Raw genomic sequence first — 27,902 nt, 5'->3', positions numbered from 1 at the left:
AAACTACAGAATGGATGTTCATACAGTTGTTCCCAATGGTTGGAAGTGGCTCATGAGAAGTTGACGTATATAATTTTACCGAGTTTTAGTGTGAATTAACTAAAATATAAAGAAAATTGTTAAAAATATCGGAAACCCAATTGGTAGCTTTTCTGGTGTTATTTGAGTTATAATTATATGGGTACATAACGTACATATTAAATCGAATCCTTGTGTCGGTATACAAAATTTTCTGATATAATATAAACTTATATGATAAACTTTATCCTGGGTTATTGGTATATCGGTAAGGCGCGAGTGAAAGACAGTCTTGCTCGGTAGCTAGTTTATTACTGATGACACAACGAACAGACACTCGTTATATACTGCAGTTATACCTAATAGATTTTCTCTGAAACTAAATAACATTTAGAGCTTAAAAAATACATCTACTGTTTAGAGTTTTTTTACCGGTTACCTACCGAACAAAATAAGAATTAGTTATACAGAATCAATTATTATTATTAGGTTTTATAAATTCTTAGGAAAGTCTTAGGGAATTCCAATTAATCAATAAAATAATACGAAATTGATAACGTTATCTCTATTTCTCGCTACTTTAGGTGAAGGTCAATAAAAACATAGTTGTTACCTACATACAACTTGTATTACTATGTAGACTGTGGTAGAACTTAGCTTTAACTTCAACCTTGTAACCTTGTATATTTTTTGTTTTTTTTTAATTCTGTACAAGTTAGCCCTTGACTACAATGACTACAATCTCACCTGTGATGATGCAATCTAAGATGGAAGAGGGCTAACTTGTAGCCAGTAGGTTGAAATCCACACCCCTTTGTGTTTCTATACGACATCGTACCGGAACGCTAAATTGCTTGGCGGTATCAAAGACGTATCTTTGCCGGTAACTAACCACGGCCGAAGCCTCTTACCAGTAAATTTACCCTAGTATTGATAGATTGTAGCTTTTTGATTCAGTCCATTTAGTAATATTTTGTCAAAGCAGTTTGAAGTAGGTAAACAACCTATTCGTTATAGGTAATCAAGTTAATCGGCAAAACTTAAACTTAACACACCTATTTACTTAAATTAGTAAGTTCAAGTAATTGAGCGATTGAAGCTTTTTGAATTGACCTATAGATAGTAATCAATATATACATCAACATCATCATTGTTCGGCTCACTGCTGAGCACGAGTCTCCTATCAGAATATTTTTTTTAATATCTACATAATATTTAGATACAATTGAAGTATGATTTCAAAATAACCGTGTTTGTTCAAGTTCAATAGCTTTACACGACTCTATAACCTAATACAGCTTTTATATGTGTATATATTTTTTCAATTTTTATCTGTCTGTCTTTCTGTATGTCTGTCGATCGTCGTTCGATGGATGATCGTTAGCGGATCGGATCAATTTTGATGGAACCTTCACTCGAAGATAGAGGAGGTTATAGAGCAAACTATAGGCTACTTTTATCCCGGGAAAACGGTTCCCGCGGGATTTGTGAATTTCACGCGTACGAAGTCACGGGCAACCGCTAGTAGGTACTTACCTAATATTTGTCGAAGCAGTTTAAATGGTTACGTCTAGTTTGTTTCTAAACTCGGAGGGTAACTACCACGATTATCGAATTAATTCTAAATTATAGAGCCAGCGCAGTTCGTACCAGGTGCGCTGTGTAATTTAATTTGCATTATTGATACAGACATTAACTCTAAAATGTCACAGATACAATAAACATTAAGGTATTTGATAAACTATTTTAATTGGCATTTTAATGTGCTTTTTTTAATTACTCATTTATCTTTATCCAAAGAAGTATCTACAAGATCAAAATGTGATCACAGTTCATAACTTTCTAGATTGTAAAACTCCTACTTATTTAAAATTTGTTTGGTTTTGTATTTTTTTTTATTATTATGGTATTTAAAGGAATACAAATTAAATCACCACACATCATTATCAGCCTTTTTAATGGTCCTGGCCTTTCCCCATAAAGACAACAATCCATGATCTCACTTACACACTCTACATACACTGAGGTCAAAACACCCTTGCAGAATGACCCTCTAAGATGGAAGCGGGCTAACTTGTTAGAAATAGGATGAAAATCCACACCCCTTTCGGTTTCTACACGACATCGTATCGGAACGCTAAATCGCTTGGCGCTACGTCTTTGCCTCCCATCAGCCAGATCTGGACCAATTAAGAAACCTCAATCAGCGCAGCCGGGGTTCGAACCCAGGATCTCCGTCTTGTAAATCCACCGCGCAAATCACTGCGCCATGGAGGCCGTCAAAGTTACTCATTCAAATATTCGACCTAGAAGTTTAAGGACCGTACAGGGAAGCACACATATTCAGATGATTTAAATTCATAGAGTCCGCTCGCCGTCGCCGCTCCACATTGTCTATGATATGGCTAACAGGCCACACATAAATTATTTTGACAATAAGGTCACTTACAGTAAACCGCTTTAATTATTATTAAAAACAATAGCGAAACAATGGATTTCGGTAATTGTAAAGAGACGGCATTGGACTAATTAGCGTTAAATAAGAAATCAATAGTCAGAAAAGTTACAGTTAATGTTTTTATCTTTGGCAAAGTTTAAAACTGTGGTAGAAAACGCCGAATTTGTGATTTGCTGTAAGCAATTATCTGATATTAAATCCAACGATATTAAATCTTTGGCGGCAATTGCTATACCTTCAAAATTAGCAGGAGGGTTTTCCTTAAGTTAAGAATTAGTGGAGTTTGCTCGAAGTTTAGAACCAGAGTTAGTTTTTAACTAGGTTACTTAAGTTTATAACTAGCAAAAGTGTAATGTACCTTACTCTTAAAACTAATGATGTTTCCTCTAAGCTCAGATTAATTTAGATTGTTCTTTTGTTTTTATTCGAAATTGTTGAGATTGAGAAAATCCGCGTCCTTCATGTTTTGTTTACCTAAGGCAAAGATCTGAATCTGAATTCAGAAAGCAAATACCACTAGTTTAAAGATTAAGGTATTTTACTTTTACCTCAGAATTTGTAAGCGGTAATCTTAGTATTATAATACTCACGAGTATTTATCAGCAATAGGTCGATATACCCAATAGCGGAAATGCTCTTTTAACATCTTCATAGTTCAATGTGGTAAAAGCTCTTGCAAAATATTAAAAGTGGGTAACCAAAGTACTTATTTAAGTTACATGTGATGTAATTTTTTAATTACATAACAAGACAGACATCGCTAAGTTAATATTATTCACGAGTTACATCTATGAATAGGCCTATTTCATATTTTATATCTTCCATAATGCTGAAAGTAATTTCTAGTTGCATCCTAAACCATCGCTTAAATATATAATACACATCATCATGCCGTATTTGCTGGAGGTTCTATCTAAGAGACACGTGAAATTTAATTTCTTAAAATGCACATAGCTGAAAAGTTGGAGGTGCATGCTCCGGATTCGAACCTATTATATCAATTGAGCTATCACAGCTGGGGCATACATATTAAGTATACCATGAAAGAGCTAAGTCACAAAGACCCCATCACAGAGTAAACCTGTTTGGAAACCATCCTTTACGAAAGGAAAATCTTTTACTCTGGTGTGCTCTGATCTGAGATACGTACTATACATTATACATTCTCCCATTAAAACCTTCTCTATCGTTTGCATTTGGAAGGCTTGAAAGCCTGGTACAATTTAATAGTTTAAATATTGTAACCTGAGGGTACAATAATACAAATTTTAACAGTATTTTCCGAGGGTACTACAAATAGGGGTCATAAGTCAACGATCACAATCCCGTTGTCCGGAGACTGCGTCTGTCCACAGGCGCATTTACAATTCAATCAGGCGTCGTGACTGCGCGGCCAGCCGGCTATAACTTACGCTCATTGACAGGATATTCAGGAAATAATGCATCTATTGTTTATTTAAAGACTGGCGGTATATCGCTAGGTATAGTTGTACGTATATCGTTTACTAGCGGACGCTTGCAACACCATCGTGTTCTTTAAATGTGCTTTCTTGAACTTGCTAGGGATGAAGTCATCCGGTAACCGTCAGAATTACATTTAATAATATATCCGGATATAATTTTCTACTATTTATTTTTGTGAATAGTTGCAGTACAAATAATAATTTCGTTCTAATAAATATCTAGATATTCTAAGTTCGTTGGAGCTTTTTTATGATCAAGCACATATCAAAGAATGGCTATTACTTACGCTCATTGACATGATATGCAAGAAATAATGCATCTATTGTTTATTTAAAGACTGGCGGTATATCGCTAGGTATAGTTGTACGTATATCGTTTATTATCGGACGCTCGCAACATCGTGTTCTCTGAATGGGCTTTCGTGAAGTTGCAAAGGATGAAGCTAGTCGTCCGGAAACCGTATGAATTACATATAATTTATCCTGATATAATAGTCTACTATTTATTTTACATTTATATGTACTTATATATTATTACTATTTCAGAATAATTGTGATTTATTAAAAGTTAAAACACAAAAAATACAATTTGTATACCTATTTATTTTTGTTTACGAAATAAATTTATTCGTACGTTACGTTCGTTCTAATAAATATCTAGATGTTCGAAGTTCGTTGGTGGTCTTTTATGATCAAGTAAATATCTAAGATATTAACGATGTAAAACTATTATTATGGTTTACAAAGAGTACAAATAAATCGTGGCTTAGAATCCTTTGGCGGTCTATATCAATAGGGAGATTAAGGGAATGTATTCCTGCAGGCAGTTTAGTGATGGGCAGACTAAGGGTTATATCACACATAAAACAACTTGTAAAATGATCGGCACCGCATTAACTCGAGCCATTCAGTTTTTTTTCTAATACTCTTTACAGCAAAGCACACTAATCATAATCGTAACGTAATCGTCTCGGTTAGAGTCAAGTCTACATCTCTCCGTATAGTACCCGAACACGTCTTTTTGCACGATTGCCCCTCTCACCTTTCAATAAGCGAGTCGTAAACGTAGCGTCGCCTAGCCTAGCGTCGTTGACCATTTCACTGCATTCTGTTAAATTACATCAAACGAACGTTGTCACAACATCGTTCGTTTCCATGGCAACTTCTTGTTAATGACGAAAAAGTGCATTTTAATTTTGGCAGCTTAAAAAATTCATATTCAAATAAGACGTGTGTCTCATAGACAAAATGTTCGTCGTAAATGTAAAATAGTGGAATCGCACGTGGACTTCGAGGCGATACGTTGACGATCCCTTTGAGAATTGATAAGTGTGCTATGACCCTTATATGCCCGACTCATAACAAGCTCAGTTATGCACGTACCCGCCTCATTAGTATGCGTGCGCGTGCTCAGCGAAGGACATTACCACATCAAATCCACGGTAACGGGAAAGGGCTTAAATATCACTTAGTTAACCGTAGTATCTTCGATAGCTTTTGGTTTGTTTGATTAGTTGATTTAGATTTACATTATTATCTTTATTATCACTAAACAGTTGAGTCAGCAAAAATATTTTATTGCTAATTACGCACTATTAATTGCCCCAAGCTGCATTGCATTGTAGTTATTAATCTGGCTTGGAGTAATAACAATTACAACAGCAAAAAGCTTGTACATGATCGTTTCATTTTGATAATAGATTCGAGAGTGAGTCTAAAACGAAGTGTAGGTACTTACAAACGGAAATTATGTTCAAAACGAAGTGCACAAACGGAAAGTTTACTCAAAACGAAGTGCAACTTTCCGTTTGTGCACTTTGTTTTGAGTAAACTTTCCGTTTATGCACTTCGTTTTGAGTAAACTTTCCGTTTGTGCACTTAGTTTTGAGTAAACTTTCCGTTTGTAAGTTTACTCAAAACTAAGTGCACAAACGGAAAGTTTACTCAAAATTAAGTGCACAAACGGAAAGTTTACTCAAAACAAAGTGCACAAACGGAAAGTTTACTCAAAACGAAGTGCATAAACGGAAAATTTACTCAAAACGAAGTGCACAAACGGAAAGTTTACTCAAAACGAACTACACAAACGAAAAGTTTGCTCAAAACGAACTACACAAACGAAAAGTTTGCTCAAAATGAACTGTACAAACGGAAAGTTTACTCAAAACGAAGTGCACAAACGGAAAATTTACTCAAAACGAAGTGCACAAACGGAAAGTTTACTCAAAACGAAGTGCACAAACGGAAAGTTTGCTCAAAACGCAATTCACTAACGAATTTCATTTTAAATCGAAGTACACAAAAGAAAAGTGTGCTTAAAACGATGTCCCTAAACAAAGTGTCTCCAAAACGAAGTGCGCAAACGCCAATTCTCGTTGATCGCGCATTGTAAATCATTCGTTTGATCGTTTAGTTAAAATTAACCGCCGCAGACGGCCTGGCGGACCAATGAACCGCCTGCCCATAGCCAACTGTTGAGTAATGCGCTCGCGTAGTAAGCGTACAGTACTGTACGTTGAACGAAATGGTTAAAAAGTCGATGGTGCAGAAAACAGCATCAAAGTTTATAATGTATCTTTTAAAATCATTTAGTTGTCAGTTTTTCTCTGCAAAGTAAACATTTCGAAGACACCACAAAGAAAAAGACCCTGAAGTTTCGAATGTGCGTGCAATATAAGCCTACTGGGAATAAACTTTTGATTGTGACATGAAAAATTCATCAAAATTCAATCACGGCACAGTATTGACAACAAAATCGACTTCAAAGACGAGTGCAATACCACGCAATACTAACAATGCAATTAAATTCAGAAACGAGCTTTAAGGATATTTTTTGTATGGTTGGTGAAAGGAGGTTTATATGGTTTATTACTGCGAAAATCCGGCAAAATACATCTTTCTTATATATCAGAAAGGTTTCCCGAATTACAAGAGCATGTTTGTTTACATAAACACAAATGGTACTCAAACGTTACATTGGAAATGACATATTCATTTGCATCGTTAATTTTGTCACATATTGATAAGTAAAGTCACAAATTGATAAGTAAAGTAAAGTAAAGTAAAATATATAATTAAAGCTATCAAACCCCTCAACACCTCAACCATATAGATTTGTTTCTTAGAAAAAAATATTGTCTACTGATCTTTAGTTCCACACTGTACGCTTGCTAACCCGTAATAATATCTGCATTATTGATAGAGGAATTAATTTAAATAATTGCTCTGACAACACTCTTTCGATAAAATATACTCGAGTCTGTTACTAATTGGACAGTATGTAATTATTTTTGGAATTCTTGCGTAATTATATAAATTGCGGTAAGTATTTATTTGTTGTTCTGTTGTTTATATGAAACATGGAGTTATCTTCGATGTTCTGTTATGAAATTGTTTTTCATCACTTTGAACATGGTTTTAACAAACAGACAAACCTGACATTTCAAAATGCTTGTAACTATTAAGCCTACTTGAAATAAATGAAATATTTAATAAAATGAAATAAAAAATAAGAAAATTTAATAAATTAAATATCACGGTGAAGGAAAAACATTGTGAGGAAAGCTGCATACCTGAGAATTTTCTTAATTCTCTACGTGTGTGAACTCTGCCAATCCGCATTATGCCTGCGTGGTGGACTATTAGCCATATTATAAGTCCATCTTATTTTGAAAGGAGACTTGTGCTCAAAAGTGAGCCGAATATGGTTGTTAATAATGTCTGATTAAATTCAACTCCTTCATTTCTTAATTAAAAAGCTGTTAAGCCGTTTACTTTTTCCCGCCATTTTTTCTTTTGCAAAACAGTATCCCGCTATCCAACATGGCGTCCTATAAATAGACCATAGAGAATAGAGCATGTAAAATGAACACAGTTGGTGCAATGTTGGTCGGACACATCTGCTGCGTTATATTTATAACTATTTACGCCTGGAACGGGATAGAGCGTGGGAAACTGTCCCGAGATCATAATATGGGCTTATATAAACACTATGTGACGCCGCGCGGTTGCACCCGCGTGGTTTCCGTTCCCGTAGGAATACGGGGATAATATATAGCTTATAGCCTTCCTCGATAAAAGGGCTATATAACACTGAAAGAATTTTTCAAATAGGACCAGTAGTTCCTGAGATTAGCGCGTTTATTACGAGCAAATCAACGTTGTTCGCTTGCTTAAACCCTCTTGAATTTAATTTTTTAATTATCGACTGATTATTATCACCATTATATTATAATATTAGTATCTGAACTTTGAAAGCTTGTCGGTAGCAAATTAAGAAGTCCAGTATTCGAGTCCTTTTTTTTTTCGTTCTTTACAAGTTAGCCCTCGACTACAGTCTCACCTGATGGTGATGATGCAATCTAAGATGGAAGCGAGATGAAAATTCACACCCTTTTTCGGTTTCTGCATAACATTGTACCGGAACGCTTAATCACGGCCGAAGCCGGATCAATTAACAAAATCTCAATCGGCCCAGCCGGGGATCGAACCCAGGACCTCTGTTTTGTAAATCCACCGCGCATACCACTGCGCCACGGAGACCGTCAAATGTGATTGGCTGTATGTCCCGAATAAAGCCAAAAAATGTTATTTGTTTATGTGTGTGTGTTCTTCAAAAAGCACGTATAAGTGTGTTTAAATACAATGCACAATAATATCTGATGCATAGCTAGAACATTGTAAATTAACTATCCTAGTGACAAAGTAGGTATACCTGGGTATAGGCTTAATATCTAAGTAGGCCTAATGACGCATACCTTGAAGGGAATTGCAATTTGTAATGTTAGCAATATGAAATAGTGATATATTCAAGAGAACGTGACAACCTGGTTAGTTGACAACTATTACATTTGCTGGGAACTTTAGCTAAATATTATCTCGCATACTGGTTGCATTTACATTTAACACTAAGCTCAATTGAATTCAATTTAATTTACTTCAAGTTAGTCGTCGTGACTGTATCGTTAGAGCCAACGATATCATAGACATAAAAGATGCAGTTTTTATAAATGCTGAAAGTTCGTATTTTTATGGCGCACGAAACGTTGTGGCGGCGGTGCGGCGCTGAAACGATGTCGCTGCGTCTTCTTAGGGTTCATTTACACGAGCGACAACTCTACCGACGATCGCAGTCGATTGCAGTTGGCGAGCGATGTCTCGACGGCAGGCGACAGAGGCAGCCAACGGCAGTCGACTGCAGTCGGCGACCACCATCAACCGCCGCCGAGAGTCGACTGCAGTCGTCAGTAGCAGCTGCCACTCGTGTAAATGAACACTTACATAGTATCTGTGGCATGTCACACGATATGCTCCGGTGCCGCACCGGACTTGCAACCACCGAGACGAGGCGAGGGAGTGGTGAATACGCGACGTCGGAGCGGCACCGCTCAGCTGTCTATTCATCACAACACTACTTTAGTAACAGACTGTCCTACGGCGCTGCTGCGACATAACAACGTTGCGGCGCCGCACCGCTCGTGTGCCCCCGCTCTTACTCATCTTACAATATGTATAGTAGCCAATTATGGACCGTAGTGGTAGTGGTAAAAAGTAGTAGGTTGCAAGAACTGACTTATATTTTCAAAATTTAGAGAAATCAGCCCGTAATCAAATAGAAACTCAGGCTCAAATTACACAAATGATATAAAGCTGATTTTTAGCTATAAATCAGGACAAATTAAGGAGAATCACAGACATAAATTAGATATACTAGTATGTTCACCTACATTTACACATTTTTTTTAATTCTATAATTTTTAAATAACGTTATTTTTTGTTTTCTGAACATAGTATGTACGTACTTCAGGCTTCTTTGATTGAAGAAGATTCATATAATAACAAATTCCAACGGTCGAATTCGAAACATTATGCGTAAAAAGAAAATGAAAATACTAGGATCGTTACAGACATCTCAACACTTTTCACTCGCACAGTTTACATAAATGATTCAGCCACAACACGGATCGAAAGTGACTAAATGCAAATTGGCCTCTTAGTCAAACAACCTCTACTTGTTTCAGTCAACAATAAAGTACACAGTTAAAGAGGCCTTCCCAAAGACTTGTACGTAACTTGAATACAATTTCTGTGAAAATAAGCAACTTGTTAATGTATTAGTCAATACTCTTCAGTGTCTTTGCAGACAGTTTAAAAGATCTACCTAAAGACTTTTCCACGAAAACCTCGGCTAATCTATACTTATAATAAATCTGTAGAGAGGTCAATTCTGTACATGAAATATACGGACGGATTTTAACGAAACTTGGTACAATTATTCTTCATACTCCTGGGCAGGTTATACTATACTTTTCATCACGCTATGATCAATAGGAGCAGAGCAGTGAAGGGCAATGTTAGGAAAACGGGAGAAGTTACTCAATTTTTTGAGCTTCCGTCGCGTTGTATGTTCGTTATAGAAACAAAAACTACTTGACGGATTTTAACAAAACTTGGTACAATTATTTTTCATACTCCTGGGCAGATTATAGTATACTTTTCATCACGCTACAATCAATAGGAGCAGAGCAGTGAAGGGAAATGTTGAGAAAACGGGAGAAAATACTCCATTTTTAAGCTTCCGTCGCCGTCGCGTGGTAGGGTAGGGGTAGGGTAGGGTTAGTGTAGGGGTAGGGTGGGGGTAGAGTAGTGGCAGGGTGCGGATAAGGTAGGGGTAGGGTAGGGGTAGAATAGGGTAGGGTAGGGTAGGGTGAAACCCTACTACTAGCCCTACCCCTCCCCTACCCTACCCATACCCTACCCTATCCTACCCCTAGGATAGGGTAGGGTATGGGTAGGGTCGGGGTAGGGTAGGGGAGGGGTAGGGCTAGTAGTAGGGTTTCACGCGGACGAAGTCGCGGGCGTCCGCTAGTTATCTAATAACATTATAAGCTGACGTTTTATAAGTGCTTATAAACTAAGCTTAACTTTATCGGCGTCCCGAGCCGTATGCGGTGAGTCCATGTAAATTGTAGGGAAACTATAGTAAAGAGGTGGTTGTGGACGACGGTATTTTATGGCTTTGGTCAGTCCTTTATTATTATGCTATAAGCTATTTTTTTTTTAAGAATATTTGCCATATATTTTATAATATGACCAATATTCCCATTCTCCTCCAACTAGTCGGGAAAGACTGTGCTAGGAGTGAGTACGACAATAGATCAACGGGGCGGGGATCGAACCACTACCCCTCGGTGATGAGTCCGACCGCTACTATCGTTGAGCTATTGAGGCTTAAATATTTTAGCGCATCAAAAGCATCTCGTCTAGGAGACACTAGAGATGATCGACAAAAAAAATTAAATCCCTTTGAAAAGATCAAAAAACATTAAAATCATCTAGCATGGGATAAGTGCTGGAGGAACAAAACATACATAATGTACCTTCGACGCAAGAATTTTATTACTTAATTTATTCTTTGTAACAACAATACCTGAGGATAGGGCCAAGGGGCGCCCATAGGGGAAGATTGCTGCGCATCAAGTTACCTTCATGCAGGCTTGGCACCCGTGTGCGGGGACACTTAACGAAGCGATAGTGTATGCGGGGCGCGTATAAAATGTGAATGACTGCAGTGTGCAGACGATGCAGACACTAAAATAGATTAGCGACGTGCTTCCAATAGTTAGATGAGCAACGACAGACGGACACTATTTATTTACTAGCTTTCGCCTTCGTCTTCGTTAAGGGGAATTCATTACATAAACTAGTTTGTCTCTTGATGGATTGATTTTACTTGACTCACAAATCCCATTGATCCGAACATCAAGCCTAACTACAATTTCAATTCTTAGCGAAGTCCGAACCCTTCAAAAATAACTTTACGTTATGTAGCCTTTAGACCATCGATTCCCAAAGTGGTCCAGGTGGACCCCCAGGGGTCTACGGAAGGCTCGGCGGCGGTCTACATTGACTTGACATAAAAATGGGGGTTCACGATTCGTAAGCGGGGATCCACGAAAATTTATCTGGTTTCATACCGAATCCCCCATTCGTTATGAAACCAGATTTTACAGACAGAACAGATACTAAATAAGTAAATATTTTGTGAACTAATTGATTCCTTGTGCTGAGAGTAGATATCAAAAATTAAAGTTGGCTGGAATTACTTGTTGCCTGGACAATTTTATTGATTTTTTGGCATCCACACACAATCAATTATTTAATTATCTTAATCACATTTTTTGTCGAGTTTTGGATAGAGAGGTCCACCGTAACCAGTTAAATTAGAAAGTGGCCTATGAGAAAAAAAAGATTACCAGAAAAAAAGTTTAGGAACCACTGCTTTAGACTCTAGCCTGGTAGAGCTTGTAGCCTTCAAATTCTCCGGTGACGATATTGCGGTCTCATTCAGGAGCTTTCAGCAAATAGACAATCAATAAAATGAATTATTTTATCGGTGTTTCAGTTTGAAAGCTTTTATATATATTTACCTTTCTATAGGATCAAAAAACTTGAAACTTAACACCTATCATATTATGGAAAGCCAAATTTTCTGCCAAATTTCTAGGATATCCTAGTGTACCCAGCATCTTAGATCAAGAACAATAGTAAAATCTTAAAATTCGCTTCCATATCAGGAGATTTATACCTATTATAAACTTTTTATAGCTTAGCTTATGAATATGGATGTTGGTTTTAAGGAAAATTGATAGATATTCTATTCAAATGCAATCGCTAGCAACACCATACAATGTTGGAGCCCTGAAAGCCTAAAGGTATTTTAATTGCACGAAGTATGCGTTCATTACGCCACTGCATCCTTGAACTGTGAACATTTACTTACCAATGTCAATTGACCTATGGCAGTGTTTGTTTTATAGACATACCAGAGATAAATAGTAAACGATATATTGCTTTAATGATTATAGACTCACTAGTAAATAAGCCCTTTTTAAAAGCTTTTTATCTTACCATTAAGAATATACCTTACACTTGCGTATTTTCAGTGACAATACCCTTATAAAGTGATATTGTAGAGTTAAGTTTGTGGTATTGTAGGGGGTAATCTCTGGATCTACTGGATCGATTTTGAATATTCTTTTACCACTAGAAAGCTACGTTATTTGTGAGTGTCATAAGCTATATTTTATCGCCGTATTCTCAAGGGAACGGGAAGTATACGGGTAAAACCGCGGGGCGTCGGCTAGTCTGATAATATAGCTTCTAGCTACCATAATAGTATCTCGATGTAGTGTACAATCAGCTCCATATAGCTACACAGCTAAGAAGTGAAGAAGTCAAAGCGAAGCCTAACCGTGTTCGTTAGTGGGTTATATATTTTTATAATAGTAGTGAATAATAAGTCGACGAATCAAGCCATCTGAATGTAAATGAAAAACTATCGATACTAATATTTTATAGAGGTAAAGTTTGTGAGGTTGTAGGGGGGGGGGGTATATCAGTACATCCTGAACCGATTTCGAATTTTTTTTACCAATAGAAAGCTACGTTATTCGTGAGTGTCATACACTGTATTTTATTCCTGTTTTTCCACGGGACCCGGAAACAACGCTGGTGGAACCGTGGGGTATCTGGTAGGGTAGGGGTAGGGAAGACACAAGAAAGCGAAGCTTCACCGGGTCTAGTTGACGATAAAGCTTTAGGTGCTAGAGTAGTCAAATTCAAATTTAGACCAAACTCAATGCTAACTATTAAAATATAATAACTGCATGTAAACATTTGTTCTGCCAACTAATGCATTTCGAGAATATGAGTCATACGCCGAGATAAATGTCAACTTCTCGAATTAGCAGATAAGGGGAACTTCTGACATCAATAACTTCATAAGACAAACTACGTTGCACTTCGATCGACAATACCACCTGTTTAAGGTGTTTCTATTGATAGAATTCGGTATCAACCCATATTCGGCTCACTGCTCGAGTCTCCTCGCAGAATAAGAGTGGTTAGGCCAATAGTCCACCACGCTGGCCCAATGCGGATTGGCAGACACACACGCAGAGAATTAAGAAAGTTCTCTGGTATGCAGGTTTCTTCACAAAGTTTTTCTTTCACCGTTTGAGACACTTGATATTTAATTTCTTAAAATGCACTCAACTGAAAAATTGGAGGTGCATGCCCCGGACCGGATTCGAACCCACACCCTCCGGAATTGGAGGCAGAGGTCATATCAACTGGACTATCACGGCTCTATTGATAGAATACTCGTATAGTAAAATGCGAATTCTAAAAACACCAATATTCCTGTTGCCCTGCAATGAATTGGAAAAGACTGTTATGAGTGGATACGACAATAGACCAACGGGGATCGAACTCACGACCAGTTGTTAATAAATCCGGCCACTTTACAATGAAGTATTTGAGACTTTAATGTTCAAAAAATATATGAATACGTTGCAGTATACTTTACAGTCAGTGATAGCCCAGTGGATATAACCGCTGCCTCCAATTTCGTAAGGCGTAGGTTCGAATCCGGACATATACCTCCAACTTTTCAGTTATGTGAATTTTTCAGAAATTAAAAAATGTATACTCTTTATAATATTAGTATAGATAAAATAAACAGAGATGATGCTTATATTATAAATTAATTAATATGGCTGACAAAATATAGTTGGAAAGATTTATGTCTGTTTTAATTGGATCATCTAATTTTGTATCTTCCGGTATGTGTTAGTGTTCCTATCTGCTATACACTGAGAAGTTTCGATAGCTTACTGTGATTTCGTATGTGATGATTGGGGACGTGATCTCTCTAAGTAGATGATATTAAAATGACACTTCAACTTAATACTTCGACGTACTGTAATATTTTCAGGGTATGAAAGCCTGTATTATGATCATAAGAACTATTGAACTAAACAAGATACACTTTCGTCTTTGGGCTTTTTTTACTCTTCACACTATAGTCCTTGACTAAAATCTCAACAGATGGTAAGTGATGATGCAATCTAAGATGGTAGCGGGCTAGCTTGTTAGGTAAAGAATGAAAAATCCACACCCCTTTCGGTTTTTTTTTATTCTTTACAAGTTAGCCCTTGATTACAATCTCACCTGATGGTAAGTGATGCAGATGGGATGTAGTCTAAGATGGAAGCGGGCTAATTTGCTAGAAGAATGATGAGAAATCCACACCCCTTTCGGTTTATACACGAAATCGTATCGGAACGCTAAATCGCTTGGCGGCAATGATATTAAATTGGTTAAAAGGTAGTTGCTTGGTGTTACGTCTTCGCCGGTAGGGTGGTAACTAACCACGGCCGAAGGCTCCCACCAGCCAGACCTGGACCAATTAAGAAAACCTCAATCAAGCCAGTCGGAAATCGAACTTAGAACCTTCGTATTGTATATATCGCCTATTTGATTTGTCCTAATAATAATAAGTTTCGTTTTTTTTACACCATTTTTCTTATAAAAGGTAGTTTTTAGTGATGCGCCGACTAGTTGCCACTAGTCAGTAAGGCCGACTAATCGGCAGAGTTGCCGACTAGTCGGCTTATTATTTTGTATGTATTTCTCAATAATATTATGTATTAAGGAAGAAAAAAACATCTTTACTAAAGATTTCCTTTTTGTTATGATTAAATTTTAAAACAACTCTTAACTTCCATGAACAAGAATAGAAAAATTACTTTTGCTCAGCTGTATCAGCAAGCAAAAGTCCATCAAAGCCATTTTGAGTTGAGGATGGCAATTAAAATATTCATAAGATAGTTATTATTTAAAATTAGCAGGTTTAGTTAAAGTTTACATTAAATGTATTGTTTATACGCACAAGCCATCGCCTGTGATAAGATACCATAAATTAAAAAAAAGCACACGTGAATTAAAAATTGTTTGTCTGTTTGTGATAAAATAACAACTATAAAACATGAGTGGTGAATATAATATTAAATTTACATCTACAGAGTTATTGATTGGTATTAAGATTTCTTATACTTAGCATTTTTTACGCTGTAGTGAGATGACAAATTTTGTTGAGCACGGCAGCAAATTTTATACCTCTCGTACACTCAAGGGGAAACGTGACAATCGGGATTATTTTTTTGAATGTAATATAATTTATATAATTTTTTTTTTTAATATAATCCTTCGTTTGCTCGCCATTACGCGCAAACGTAAATTAGGAAAAACACATCCACACACTCGCAAGCGACTTGCGCTACGGAAATCCCCGTACCCGGGATCGGCATTGCCGACTAATCAGCCGACTAGTCAGCATCTTTGCAACCGACTAATCGGCTAGTCGGCTAATCGGCAAAAGTCATAGTCGGCGCATCTCTAGTAGTTTTAAAACATATTTTTAAATATTATTTTCCAAAAAATGTAACTGCTTAATGTTCATAATATTAATATTTTGTTTAAAAACTCATTATTATCTATTATTATAAGTATAGATAATTTGATCTACGTCTTTCGTGTCGTTAGGAGCCTGGGTAATGGTGCCTAAGTAGTAGGTGTATAGGAAGTAGAACTGCACTAATTAAACTAATATCTATTTGAAGAAAAATTTGCATACCAGTGCTGTAGGCACCGGAATGCTTCTGCATGCTTGCAATGAATACTAATTCCTACTACATTTTTGTAAAATAATGGAATTTTGACTTTCGCCAACAAGTTTTACAATGTTTATATTATATATAAGGTATTCTAAATATTTTCCTTGTTGAGTTTGTTATGGGCTCTTCTAAGACCAAGGCGTATTTGGAGCCCTCGTAACTTTAAGTTTTCGAATTTACTTATCACCATTAAATTAAATCATTACATAACTTGACGTTTTAAAAGTGCTTGTAAACCAAGCCTAATTGAAATAAATGAATTTTGAATTTTTTAAATAGTTATTTTTTATTACAATATTCAATGTTTTATTATTAGTATAGACTTATTTATTGATCCGTGATAGCCCAGTGGATATGACCTCTGCCTCCTATTCCGGAGGGTGTGGGTTTGAATCCGGCTCGGAGCATGCACCTCCAATTTTTCAGTTGTGTGCAATTTTAACCGACTTCAAAAAAGGAGGAGGCACTGATCACTCGAGGGTGCCTGAACCGATTTGAAAAATACTTTTTGTTGTTTGAAAGGGTATGCTTTCCAGTTGCTCTCATAGTAATCATGTCAGGATCAATCATCGGATGATGGGATCCCGGACAAATCGAGGGGAACTTTCGAATATTATAGGGGCAATTACCTATATAGTGCGTTTGTTAAAGTTTTCATTATGTATTATAAAGCACTACAATTCAATGAAGGTCTGGTGTCGACCTGATGATGGAGCCGAAGCACAGACGAGGGATTTCCTCAACGACTTATAACAGTTACCTTGTGTTTGGACTTAATCAATTTTGTATCAATGAGAACTTTACAGCGAGACTGTCATTAGCGGTCGGCTTGTGCTGCTCTGATGTTGCTTTGGATCACCAGGTCCTGGGTTCAAATCCTGAATCGGGCGGTGAATTAGTCACTTTGACAGACCTACCAGAGATTTTGAGTTATTAAGTAGAAAAAAGGGCCTCAAATGGATCGTGTAAATATACCTGTCACTTTATTGTTACAAGTTCTCTCTAATTTGGCTGACGCTCTTTCGCGCGTCTCAATCTGCCCGGAGCTGGGAAGTTGGTACATTCAGTCGGTGCCGGTCATTATTATTATTATTAACAGTGATCGATAAAGAATCAAATTTAAAAATTATCGCCCTATAGCCGCCACACCGCATTATAGCGGAATGGTGGGTCTAAACCAAAGTCATTATCCCGACTCCTGTAGGTAAGGAGGGAGGCCTAAATCAGTAGGGGGTCGTTACAACAACCTGTTATCGAAGATATTGCGGGTTAATAAAACACTGTACTCACATCATCAGGCCAATCACCGTCATAGTCACCGTCCGGTAACCTCTCACTCCTGTCCTCTTCCTTCACCTGCTGTATCTCATTAACAAGCCCTCGCAGTTGATCATCACTCATGGACCCCCACAGCTGCATCGCCGACAGCAACTCATCATCATCATCAGTCAAATCCCGATTCCGATCGGGCGTCAACGAATTCAATCGATCGAGTTTAGCATACAACTTACTGTTGTGTGCTAGATGGTTTTTCGGGGGGCTGATTGTGAATTTTTCAACTTTCTGGTACAATCTGTCGAGTCTGTCAGCGAAGGTTGGGGGTTCTGTCACGTACGCGGAGCGGATTTGCGCGAGCAACGCGACTATTATACAGGGACGCAACATGGCGCGGCGGCGGGTAACGGATGACTGGCGCGAGCCCGCCGGCGACTGGCCACATGGCGCGCGGCAGGGTAAACCCGCTCGCTACTCGTACAGGTCATAGGTTGGCTGATTGTTTGATAATATTCACATTAACGTCATATCTGAGCTGGAAATAAATCAATGTGTTAATGTTTTTAATTAACTTGTAGAATACAAGCTTATTTTAAAATAATATTAAAACTACCTACTTTAATTTAAACTATCTTAAGGTGCTGCTAAGATGCTGATAGACTTAAGCATTCACTTGTAATGAACATTCGTGCGAATATTACATCTGTTGATATTCTGGCAAGCATTCTAGCGAGCAGATTTGCTTGATCCAATCGAGAGTTTGCTAGAATAATGAAGATGTTCATAGCAATATTTGGCTCTATGCTTAGCTCGGCTCGTTGTTCAGTTCGACAAATATAAAAACAGCGAATGCTCGATGTTCTGTTACAAGTGAATGCTCAAGTGTATCAGCACCTTTAAACCTAATAAAATATATAAAAAAGGGAAATACACTAAGTATACTATACAGATAATGTCTAAAATGCATTTTGGTTGATCTGTAAAATACAGATGTCGTTTAAACCCTAATCTCACTAACACACTTTATGTACTAAATTTCAAACTAATGGTTTACGAATATTTATGTCAAACGCTCCGTTTGTAAGGGATTAACTATAGTGACGTCATGACAACAGTTGAAATAAAGACTGTCATGGCCGATAGGCGTTTTGGCTAGTATTGTCAAAAACATAATTAAAAACTAAAATTTCATTTCATGTAATCACGTCTTTAAAAAATATCTAGTAGAACGATAATGAACAATTTAAGAACATTTAAAAAAAATGTCAACTATAAGTCATATGCACATTTCTTAGTGACAGAGTAAAAAACAAAAAAATCACATTCGTATGTATTAAATTAGGATATTAGGATATCGTCTATAGTTTTACAGATTCTTCCTCTCTGGATTTTAGACATTATCTGAGATATAGAGATAAAGTACTTTTAAAATTGCTTTTAAATATTTCTTTAGCATTCCCTCTCGATGTCCGTTCGCCTCGTCCGATTACTCTTTTTGCATTCAGATTCAACAGCTTACGAGTACGTGCTCGCTTCTATCTAGCTCGGATTTTCTCTTAATTATAGGGGAATATGAATGATTTAAAACACGGCTATTCTTTATTTACTTGTGCCTATGTTTTAATATAAATTATAATATCTAGAAGTATATAATAATAAATATATAGTAATAGAAGTATATAGTAATATCTGACTGCTTTTTTGTTTTTGTCTTAATCTCGTGCGTGTATTAATGTAATTTACCCTACTCCGGCTTCCGATGTGTAGTTATAACGAGATATAAATAAGAACCCGTCTCGCGCCCATGCCCCATTCATACCTTGTCTGGATTTCGGCTCGGGAGCGATGCACGACTCATTTGCTTATCTATTTACATGCATACTTAACAGATCAAATCACTTTAATTTAACAGTTATCCATGGCTATAATGTAAAAACATGAAAATACCTAGTTTAACAATTTAACAACCCCATTGGTAACCCCAAGATTAGCATATGTGGCTTTGGATCATGAATTCCTGGATTGGACTGTGAAGTACCTGGCTCTCCTACTAAGTTTCAGAAAAATTAAATTCTGAGTCCGGAGTTTGGGCTTGGAGAGCACCTTAGTCTCGACTGCAGTCGGCGACGTCTCGGCGGCAGGCGAAACTTCATCCACTGCAGTCGACTCCCGTTGGCTGCCGTCGAGACGTCACCTACTGTAGTCGACTGCCGTTGGCTGCCGCCAAGACGTCGCTGACTGCAGTCGACTGTAGTCGGTAGCAGCTGCCGCTCGTGTAAATGAACACTTAGGTCATTGGTGGCGGTGACAGAAAACATCGCCTACCTACATAGGAATAGCATGTTGGGTCAGTATCTCCTCTCCTATAAAGATGATTTTGAAACTGGTTGGGATCAATACCAGATGATCGTGGGCCCCAGCCGATATTACGGCCGAGTTGTAGGAGTTTCACTGTCATTTTTTTTATTGCGGTTTGGATGGAATTTAAATATTTCGATATTATGCATTAAAATCCTGTGGTATCAAAGCCTTCGTCATAAAAGCTGAAAGTTTTTTTTAAAAAATATTTGCCATAACTTTTAAATATGACCAATATTCTCAATGTCCTCTAACTAGTCGGGAAAGACTGTATTAGGAATGGGTGCAAAAGTCTAACGGGACGGGTATCGAACCAGCACCTCTCGGTGATGAGTCCGACCGGTTTACTGCTAAGCCACTTGTATTAGTTTGTCAGATCACGCATTGATCATATTTATGTAGCTTAGGTCAAATGACAAAGGTCTAGCTAGCTATCACAGGCTTTCTCTTTAGAAGATTTATATCAAACTAGTAGGTTTCACCCCCATGGTTCCGTCCCCGTAGGAATACGATACATCAGCTTTATAATATTAGTAAAGATTAATTTAGCTACATGAGTAAAGATTTGTTGATTGAAAACCATTTAAAAACCTTTTTTTGCTATGTTTAACTTTACATATTAACTCACTCGTATTTGTAAACAAATAACAACAATATAATGCAATAGACAAAAAATCTAATAAAAAGATCACGATCCATACTTTTTTCTCCATAGGATTTCCAATAACAAAAAACAAAGTAATTTAGAAACTGATGCGTTGCATCTAGAAGGATGCATTACAGTAGGGTGACCATCTTTTTCATATATTCGAAATAATAAAATAGAGTGAGATTATTTGTTCGTAATGCAATAACTTATACCTACAAATTAAAAAATATATATTTATTGCATACATTACCTACCAGTAATTGCATCCAAAAAAGGGCATCCCAAGGGTTAGAAAATACAGTTTCATGCCGTGCAGTACAGAAACCGTGAAGCTAATGACACAATACAAAAAAATCGGAAAGCCATAATAGTCGTCGATCTCCTTAGCACTGACACTTGGTATGTTTATTGTTTATGTCTATCATAATAAATGCATGTATTCATGGGTTTTTTGCGGGAAGATAAGCTATGCTTGTAGTTTTGTTTTAATAAAATTATACGGAAAATAAAAAACTATTTGTAAATAAAATCAAAATCTATTAAAAAATTGCGTTTATTTCTTCTTCTTATTGCTAACATATCTAAGATGAATGTTTGATTTCCTATCATTTAGTTAATGAATAAAAAAAATTAAATAAAAATATCCTTCAATTTTAGTTTTAATAATTTAATAGTAATCTCCAATTCAGCCTACATAATATCAGACATATTTTTTTTATTTAATTTTACAAACTTTTGGTCACCCTAGTCACAAGATGTGTTACGAGTTCGGTTGCGTTACACAGTGTGTGGGGTCCGCTCGCCGGCCTTTGAACGTAACACAAAAACTGTTTGATGTACCTATGGACGATAACATGTGCGTTTACCTTACACTTAATGACATGCGTTATACAACACTAGTCTTACCCCCCGGAATCACTTACGTTAATTTTTGGCTGTGGTTAGTTTTTTAAAGAAAGAAAGAAAATTTCTTTTCTTTCTTTTTTTCTTTAGCTTCAGATCACAAGGTCCAATATGCCTAGCATGCGACTAACGACAGATATTGTGAAGAGATACAGTTTTAATGTCAACCAATAGCGGCGAAGTAGTCCAAGTAACATCTCTTTCGGCCTAACTCAACGAAAGAGATGTTTCCAGTAGCATTGCTATTGATCGACATTTGTCCATTCCTCTTCACGAGTTACATCGTTTGGTCGCATGTTAGACCCTCTAGGTCGGCTATAGAGTACCAGAGCTTTTCCTATTTTTTTCATTCTTTACCAGTTAACCCTTGACTGGATGGTAAGTGATTATGCAGTATAAGATGGAAGCGGGCTAACTTGATAAGAGGAGGATAAAAATTCACATCCCTTTCGGTTTCTTCACGACATCGTACTGGAACGCTAAATCGGTTGACGGTACGTCTTTGCCAGTAGTATGGTAACTAGATACGGCCGAAGCCTCCCACCAGCCACTCCTGGAGTTCTAACATCTGTCCATCCTTAGATGAAGACCTGAAGGGACCTGTAAAGCCGTCGTTCCTGCGCCTGATCTTTTTCCAGCAGAGCCAATCTGCCGTCCCATCGGACTACGGTAATGAGGAAATAGAGAGTGCACCTGTGTTTGCGCACACACTTATGCACTATAATGTCTCCTGCGTAACCCATATCCAGATGACTAGTCCGCTGTCCGTTTCAACATTAGATTGGATGCCGTGGACGATATTGCTTTTGAATGGACATACTTTATGAAGATTCTGTTTGAAGCATTTTCAATAAAAAAATAAACAATGAACCGGTCATTTGGTATTGTATATTCCCGTTAGGAATATTTTCGGCAAAAGTCGGTCATTTTTTTGTACCGCTCGATTATAAAGGATAATGACATATTGAGTATTGACATTATTATGGAAATCATTGAGATACGAGCTTTGATTCACCGTTACAATTTTGATGACCTCCATGGCGCAGTGGAATTCGCGGTGGATTTACAAGATCGCGGTCCTGGGTTCGATCCCCGGCTGGGCTGATTAAAGTTTGTACAACTGTTTATCTGTATGTTTATCTGTAAATATTATGAAGAGAAAAGTTTTCATTGTTTGTATGTAATTAATTGAAACTCCGAAACTATTAATGAGTAGGTGGAAGGTAGGGGTAGTGTAGGGGTAGGGTGGGCGAAGGGTAGAGTAGTTGTAGAGTAGAGGTAGGATAGGGGTAGGGTAGAGGTAGAGTAGTAGGTGTAGAGTAGGGTAGGGTAGGTGGGAATAGAATAGGATAGGCGTAGGGAATGTGTCAAAGCGAAGTTTGACCGGGTCCGCTATTCTAGATAAAATTGTGAGATGGTTTTCCCGATTCCCGTCTCCTTTAACTAGAGGGGCCTGGACCTTTTTAGCGTTAATAGCTTGATAATGATAATAGTATGTGCCAGTAAAACTACCTACTCATATAAAGACAGATTCTATAGGTATAACTTTCGTGAGGTTTTAAAACTTAAGGAAATATATCATTTACTTTGTACACGATTCTGCCGTTCATAATAATTGATGATTTAAGTACTTCCTAAGGGCTTACCCACACCACTACGGCGGTACGCTGCTGTCATGAAACGGTGCAAGGACGCTGCGGTCGACGGTTGGCAAATTGATTTTGTTTGTTCGTTGAAAATTATCGTTCCAGTGGCAGGAGCTGTTAATAAATAACTCACCACAGAGTTTTTTCTTTCTTCGAAGGCCGTAATTATTTATTTCTGATTGTGTAAGTGCCGTAGGTTCCTTATGGGACCTCAGCGGCGTCACCGGGGGGTTAGGGCGAGCGCAGAAGCATCGTCTGATGGGGCCCGAAGGCAGAAGCAGAGTAGATGGGCGGAACGACTCTCTAAGAGCATCTCCTCTGAGACTCGGACCTCGACTTAGAGGGCCGTTCGGGAAGGGTGTTTTGGCCTGAGTGTATAGTCCGTAAAGTGTTTTTCAGATGGTGCGGGTGATGGTTCGCTTCGCTCTTGAAAGTTGGCCGCGTTTCGCAATAATAATACGATTATAGACGTCATAAGGCAACTGTCATCGTACCAATGCTACCTCAAAAACACTTTAGTTACGAAGTTTGATGTGATACACCCTTGTGCCTGTGAGAGCTAGTTAAGCTGTAAGTTTAACTCATTTGTTACCGATTTCATAAAAGGAGATTCTTAAATTTTTTTACGATAATCCAAAAAGACGGAGATGCCATGCGTCCGATATTGGATAAGTATGGCTAGGATCATTGAACACATGATGCTAAAGCTAATGCTTTAGGTGATAATGGTGATTATGGTTACCGTACGCCTCAGGTTTATGAACCAAGGGAAAGGCCCACGATGTACGTATTTTATAGGCCTTTCCTTGTATGTACTGATTATCTAAAATAGAAAAGTAGGTATGAGTTTTCAACGAATCTTCAGATAGGTGTATCTGTGAAACGAACTTTACTGGCGGGCTATAGCTTTTTTTATTTTTTTATTATTATTACAAGTTAGCCCTTGATACCACTGCGCCACGGAAGTCGTCAAATCCGTAGAGTTATACCTACTTGTAACTATACAAAAATATGGAATGCCGCGGCACCCTGCGTCCCGCTGTTACAATGTTGCCGAACCTTAACACGGTGATATATCGGCAAGTTATTTGCACAGATCCGATGTCGATTTCTCCACACATCACATCTCTTTGTATTCTCTCAGGCGTGCAATCTTCATATTGGGCGCTCTGCATGTTTGCCATCTGTGTCATCGATTTGAATACTATTTGTTTGTAATGGGTTACTGTAAAACTGGGTAAAATGGGTTTGCTCTTACACTATTTTGTGCAATCCGCTCTAAAATAACAATGCGGTCCATTGTTTTAATTATTCATTCGGGCCGTAAATAGTTGTACAACGTACGCAAACCTGACCCGATTGCGTGAGAGAGATTACACCTCGCATAGATAAGATACTACATGCAAATATCCCACTTCTGATTAATGTAACAGTGATTCTTTACTTTACTACTCTTACAAAACTTTTCTTTCCATAATGACTCATCATTATTGCTGGACCTGAGTCTCCTGTGAAGCCATCCAAGCATCACGTTCATGTCATCTAAGTCGCTGTGATAACAAAATCTTGAACCAAAACAAAACTGAAATTAAAATCAAATCGATATGATAAATCATGGTATAAAACTGCGAGATCGTCAGTTCTTGCTTTTAGTTAATGAATTTTAGTTAGTGGACTTACTTAAAAGAGGTATTTTTGATTCTAGCAAAGTAGTAGCGCGAAAGCTTTGGTACCTACTTTCCACCAATCGCCAAAATTGTCTGCCGTAGTAACCTAGCATGTTACTTACATTTTTTAATCTTGCAAAAGTCTGGTTATTACAGGCTCTTGAAACCCTTCTATTGCAACTGGGTAAAACGGAAGGAAAGATTGCTATATAGAGTTGTAGTCAGGGTCGTTCAACGCATTGAAGGCCTCATACCTCCGTGAAACTGACAATGAAATTGCAAAAAGTCAAAGTTCCTTGAACCTGTTTCTCAGAACTTGCCTCTTTTATTTTGAAACTACAGTCCACTCGATACCAAGTGTTTTATTTGGTATTTAAGATACTATCGAGAATATTAAGACTACGGTTAGCTTTCGGTTACGTCCGCGTGTATATCCGTTGTCAGCATTTTCGTTTCTCCAAAATAAAAAAAACATACATATAGCCGAACGTAGAACCTCCTCCTTTTTGGAAGTCGGTTAAAAAACTAATAATTATTCTTTGTTGACATGTTTCATTACTTTCTAAAGACCTATCTGATGTTAATTAGTGACGTCTAAGTTACTGCTCTAATCGGGAAAGAAAACTACTTACTGCTTTTCACACGGCGTTGTACCTACTGGAATGGCTAAGAGAGCCATATCCTTGGGGTGACTACTGACTAGCCACGACCACAGTCACAATATCATTCCAGACTACGCCCTTGTCTCTTCTCTTTCATATTGGTGGTCTAGAACATCGTTGTTTTAACATTTTGATCATCTTATCATATATATATATAAAGAGATCATATATATATATTTATTATATATAAAGAGAAGGTTTTTGGTGGTTCGATAACATTTTTGAAATCTCGAGTTGTTGTTAATGAGTTTACTTCAACGATATAACGACAGCAATGTGCTAATCTAGGACCTTTTTCTAGGTTATGTCATACATCGCAGGGTATTATTCTGAAATAATTGTGATGTGTGGCATAACGCAGCAATAAAGGCATTTTCTTTCTTTCTAAACTTCTGTACCTCCTGTTCATTTCACATTCGCATTTCACAGTTTTCGTATCCAACAAATAAAAAATATCGATTTCTCCGTAGATAGTAAAAAAAGCTCTCTTTTCTTAAACTCCGCCGCTATCAGTACATAACATTATTGAAATCTCTTGTTGTTTTAGTAGCAATGCATGAGTTCACTTCAAAGATATCAACCACTAGCTGACGCCGCGCGGTTTCACCCTCGTGGTACCCGTTCTCGTAAGAATATGAGGATAATATATAGCCTTTAGCCTTTCTCGATTAATGGGCAATCTAGCACTGAAGGATTTTTTCAAATCGGACCAGAAGTTCCAGAGATTAGCGCATTCAAACAAACAAGCTTTTCAACTTTATAATATTAATATAGATTTATTGAATCCCAAGAACATAACATTAAACGATAGCTAAGCTTCTGTGCAGTGCGTTCCACATTCGCATTTCGCAGTTTCCGCATCCAATAAACGTTTTACGGCTTTACCGCGAAACGTGCTCTTAACACGCGTCCAATTTTCGCTTAACCAAAGTACATAACGTCCATATAATTTGTGTATAATAAACGATATTTACTAACAGTCGTCGGGCGACTTCGTGAGGGAACTTGCAGTTAGTGGTACGCTATTTTCAGTGCGTGTAACGAAAGTTTGTTGCTGTGTAGAATTGTAAACAATTGTACATACAATGAACAATAATGGAGGTGGCAACTCACTGTTACTCAATACTTATTACAAAAATAAAAGTTTTATGGAAAGTAATGCTTACTTTTCTAAAAACTGTAACTGTTGAGTTTCTTGTCGGCTCTTCTCTGAAGCCACTTTTCGTGGTAGAGTTTCTGTCTTTCTAAACTTGAAACTAATAAAATATAAATTATTTTTTTTGTAATATTACCTAAGTGACGAAAGATACGCGCTCGTCATTTCGGTTAGGACCTTGTCAGGAATGTCAGGAAAGCATTAACATTTATAAGTCATCAGTACATAATGATTGGTTGCAATTTGCAATGCTATGGCTTTTTGGTTAATGGCATGGCCTACCACAAAGAGGGTTCGATTTTAAACCTTGTATTAAATATTTATATACCTGGTTAAATTAAATATTCATTACTATCAGTATTGATTCCTAGAATCAAGCCAAACGTCTGTAGAGGTCTGTTATTTGCGGTAAATGCCAAACACGTGGTATTAGACATTTGCAGACCCTGGAGCGTAGAGCCGGAGAATGCGCCCTCCGACCTCGGTAATAGTTAGACGTGTGACGTGAATCCAATTTGTCGCTCCCTACACAATTGTGATGTGTCTATTGTATTCATTCGCTAAATTGACAGTAGGCATGACTAGTGCTATGCTAACAACTAGCGGCCACCCGCAACTTTGTCTGATTAAAAGTCGGTTTTTCACAAATCCCTTAGAAACCATTGATTTTTCTGGGATAAAAATGTTGCTTATATGTTGCTCAATAACGTCCTCTATCTTTCAGTGAAAGTTCCATTAAATCGATTCAGCCGTTCCGGAGATAAGTCCGCACAAACACTGACAATAATTTTAAAAAAGTTTGCCTGTGTTAATAGCGTGTAAATTATTATTATAGCTTGGCAAGTTCCATGACACTACCATGATATGCGGGCGACGGGACCAAACGCTGCGCGGGTAGGAAATCGTGCGTGCTGGGGAGTGAGGTGTATCAGTTGTGAGTTTTTCATACATCGCTACACGCCCCCCGGCCCGTGCGGACCACCAGGAGTGTTACGAACGAATTTGCTAAGCTATAGCACTTGAGTGAACACAGTTATGGAATCACAGACAGTCACTTCTAATTTAATTATATGTTTGATGTATTGATTAATCTGTTTGACATGTGACGCATCCGTCGATGGATGACACC

General features: G+C 37.5%; 1 protein-coding gene across 1 annotated transcript in view; it reads right to left on the bottom strand.

The window, feature by feature from the left end:
• LOC112043209 (uncharacterized) overlaps positions 1–18,175 on the bottom strand; it is a 29,589-nt gene extending 11,414 nt beyond the window's left edge. The window contains exon 1 of the mRNA XM_024078517.2: positions 17,748–18,175. Within this exon, the coding sequence (XP_023934285.1) occupies positions 17,748–18,122 (375 nt within the window). The 5' untranslated portion in view covers positions 18,123–18,175. The remainder of the gene's footprint in view (positions 1–17,747) is intronic.
• Positions 18,176–27,902: the final 9,727 nt, after the last annotated feature.

This window comes from Bicyclus anynana, chromosome 9, assembly GCF_947172395.1.
Source record: "Bicyclus anynana chromosome 9, ilBicAnyn1.1, whole genome shotgun sequence".
NCBI lineage: Eukaryota > Metazoa > Arthropoda > Insecta > Lepidoptera > Nymphalidae > Bicyclus > Bicyclus anynana.
This window is presented reverse-complemented; position numbering and strand designations above follow the sequence as displayed.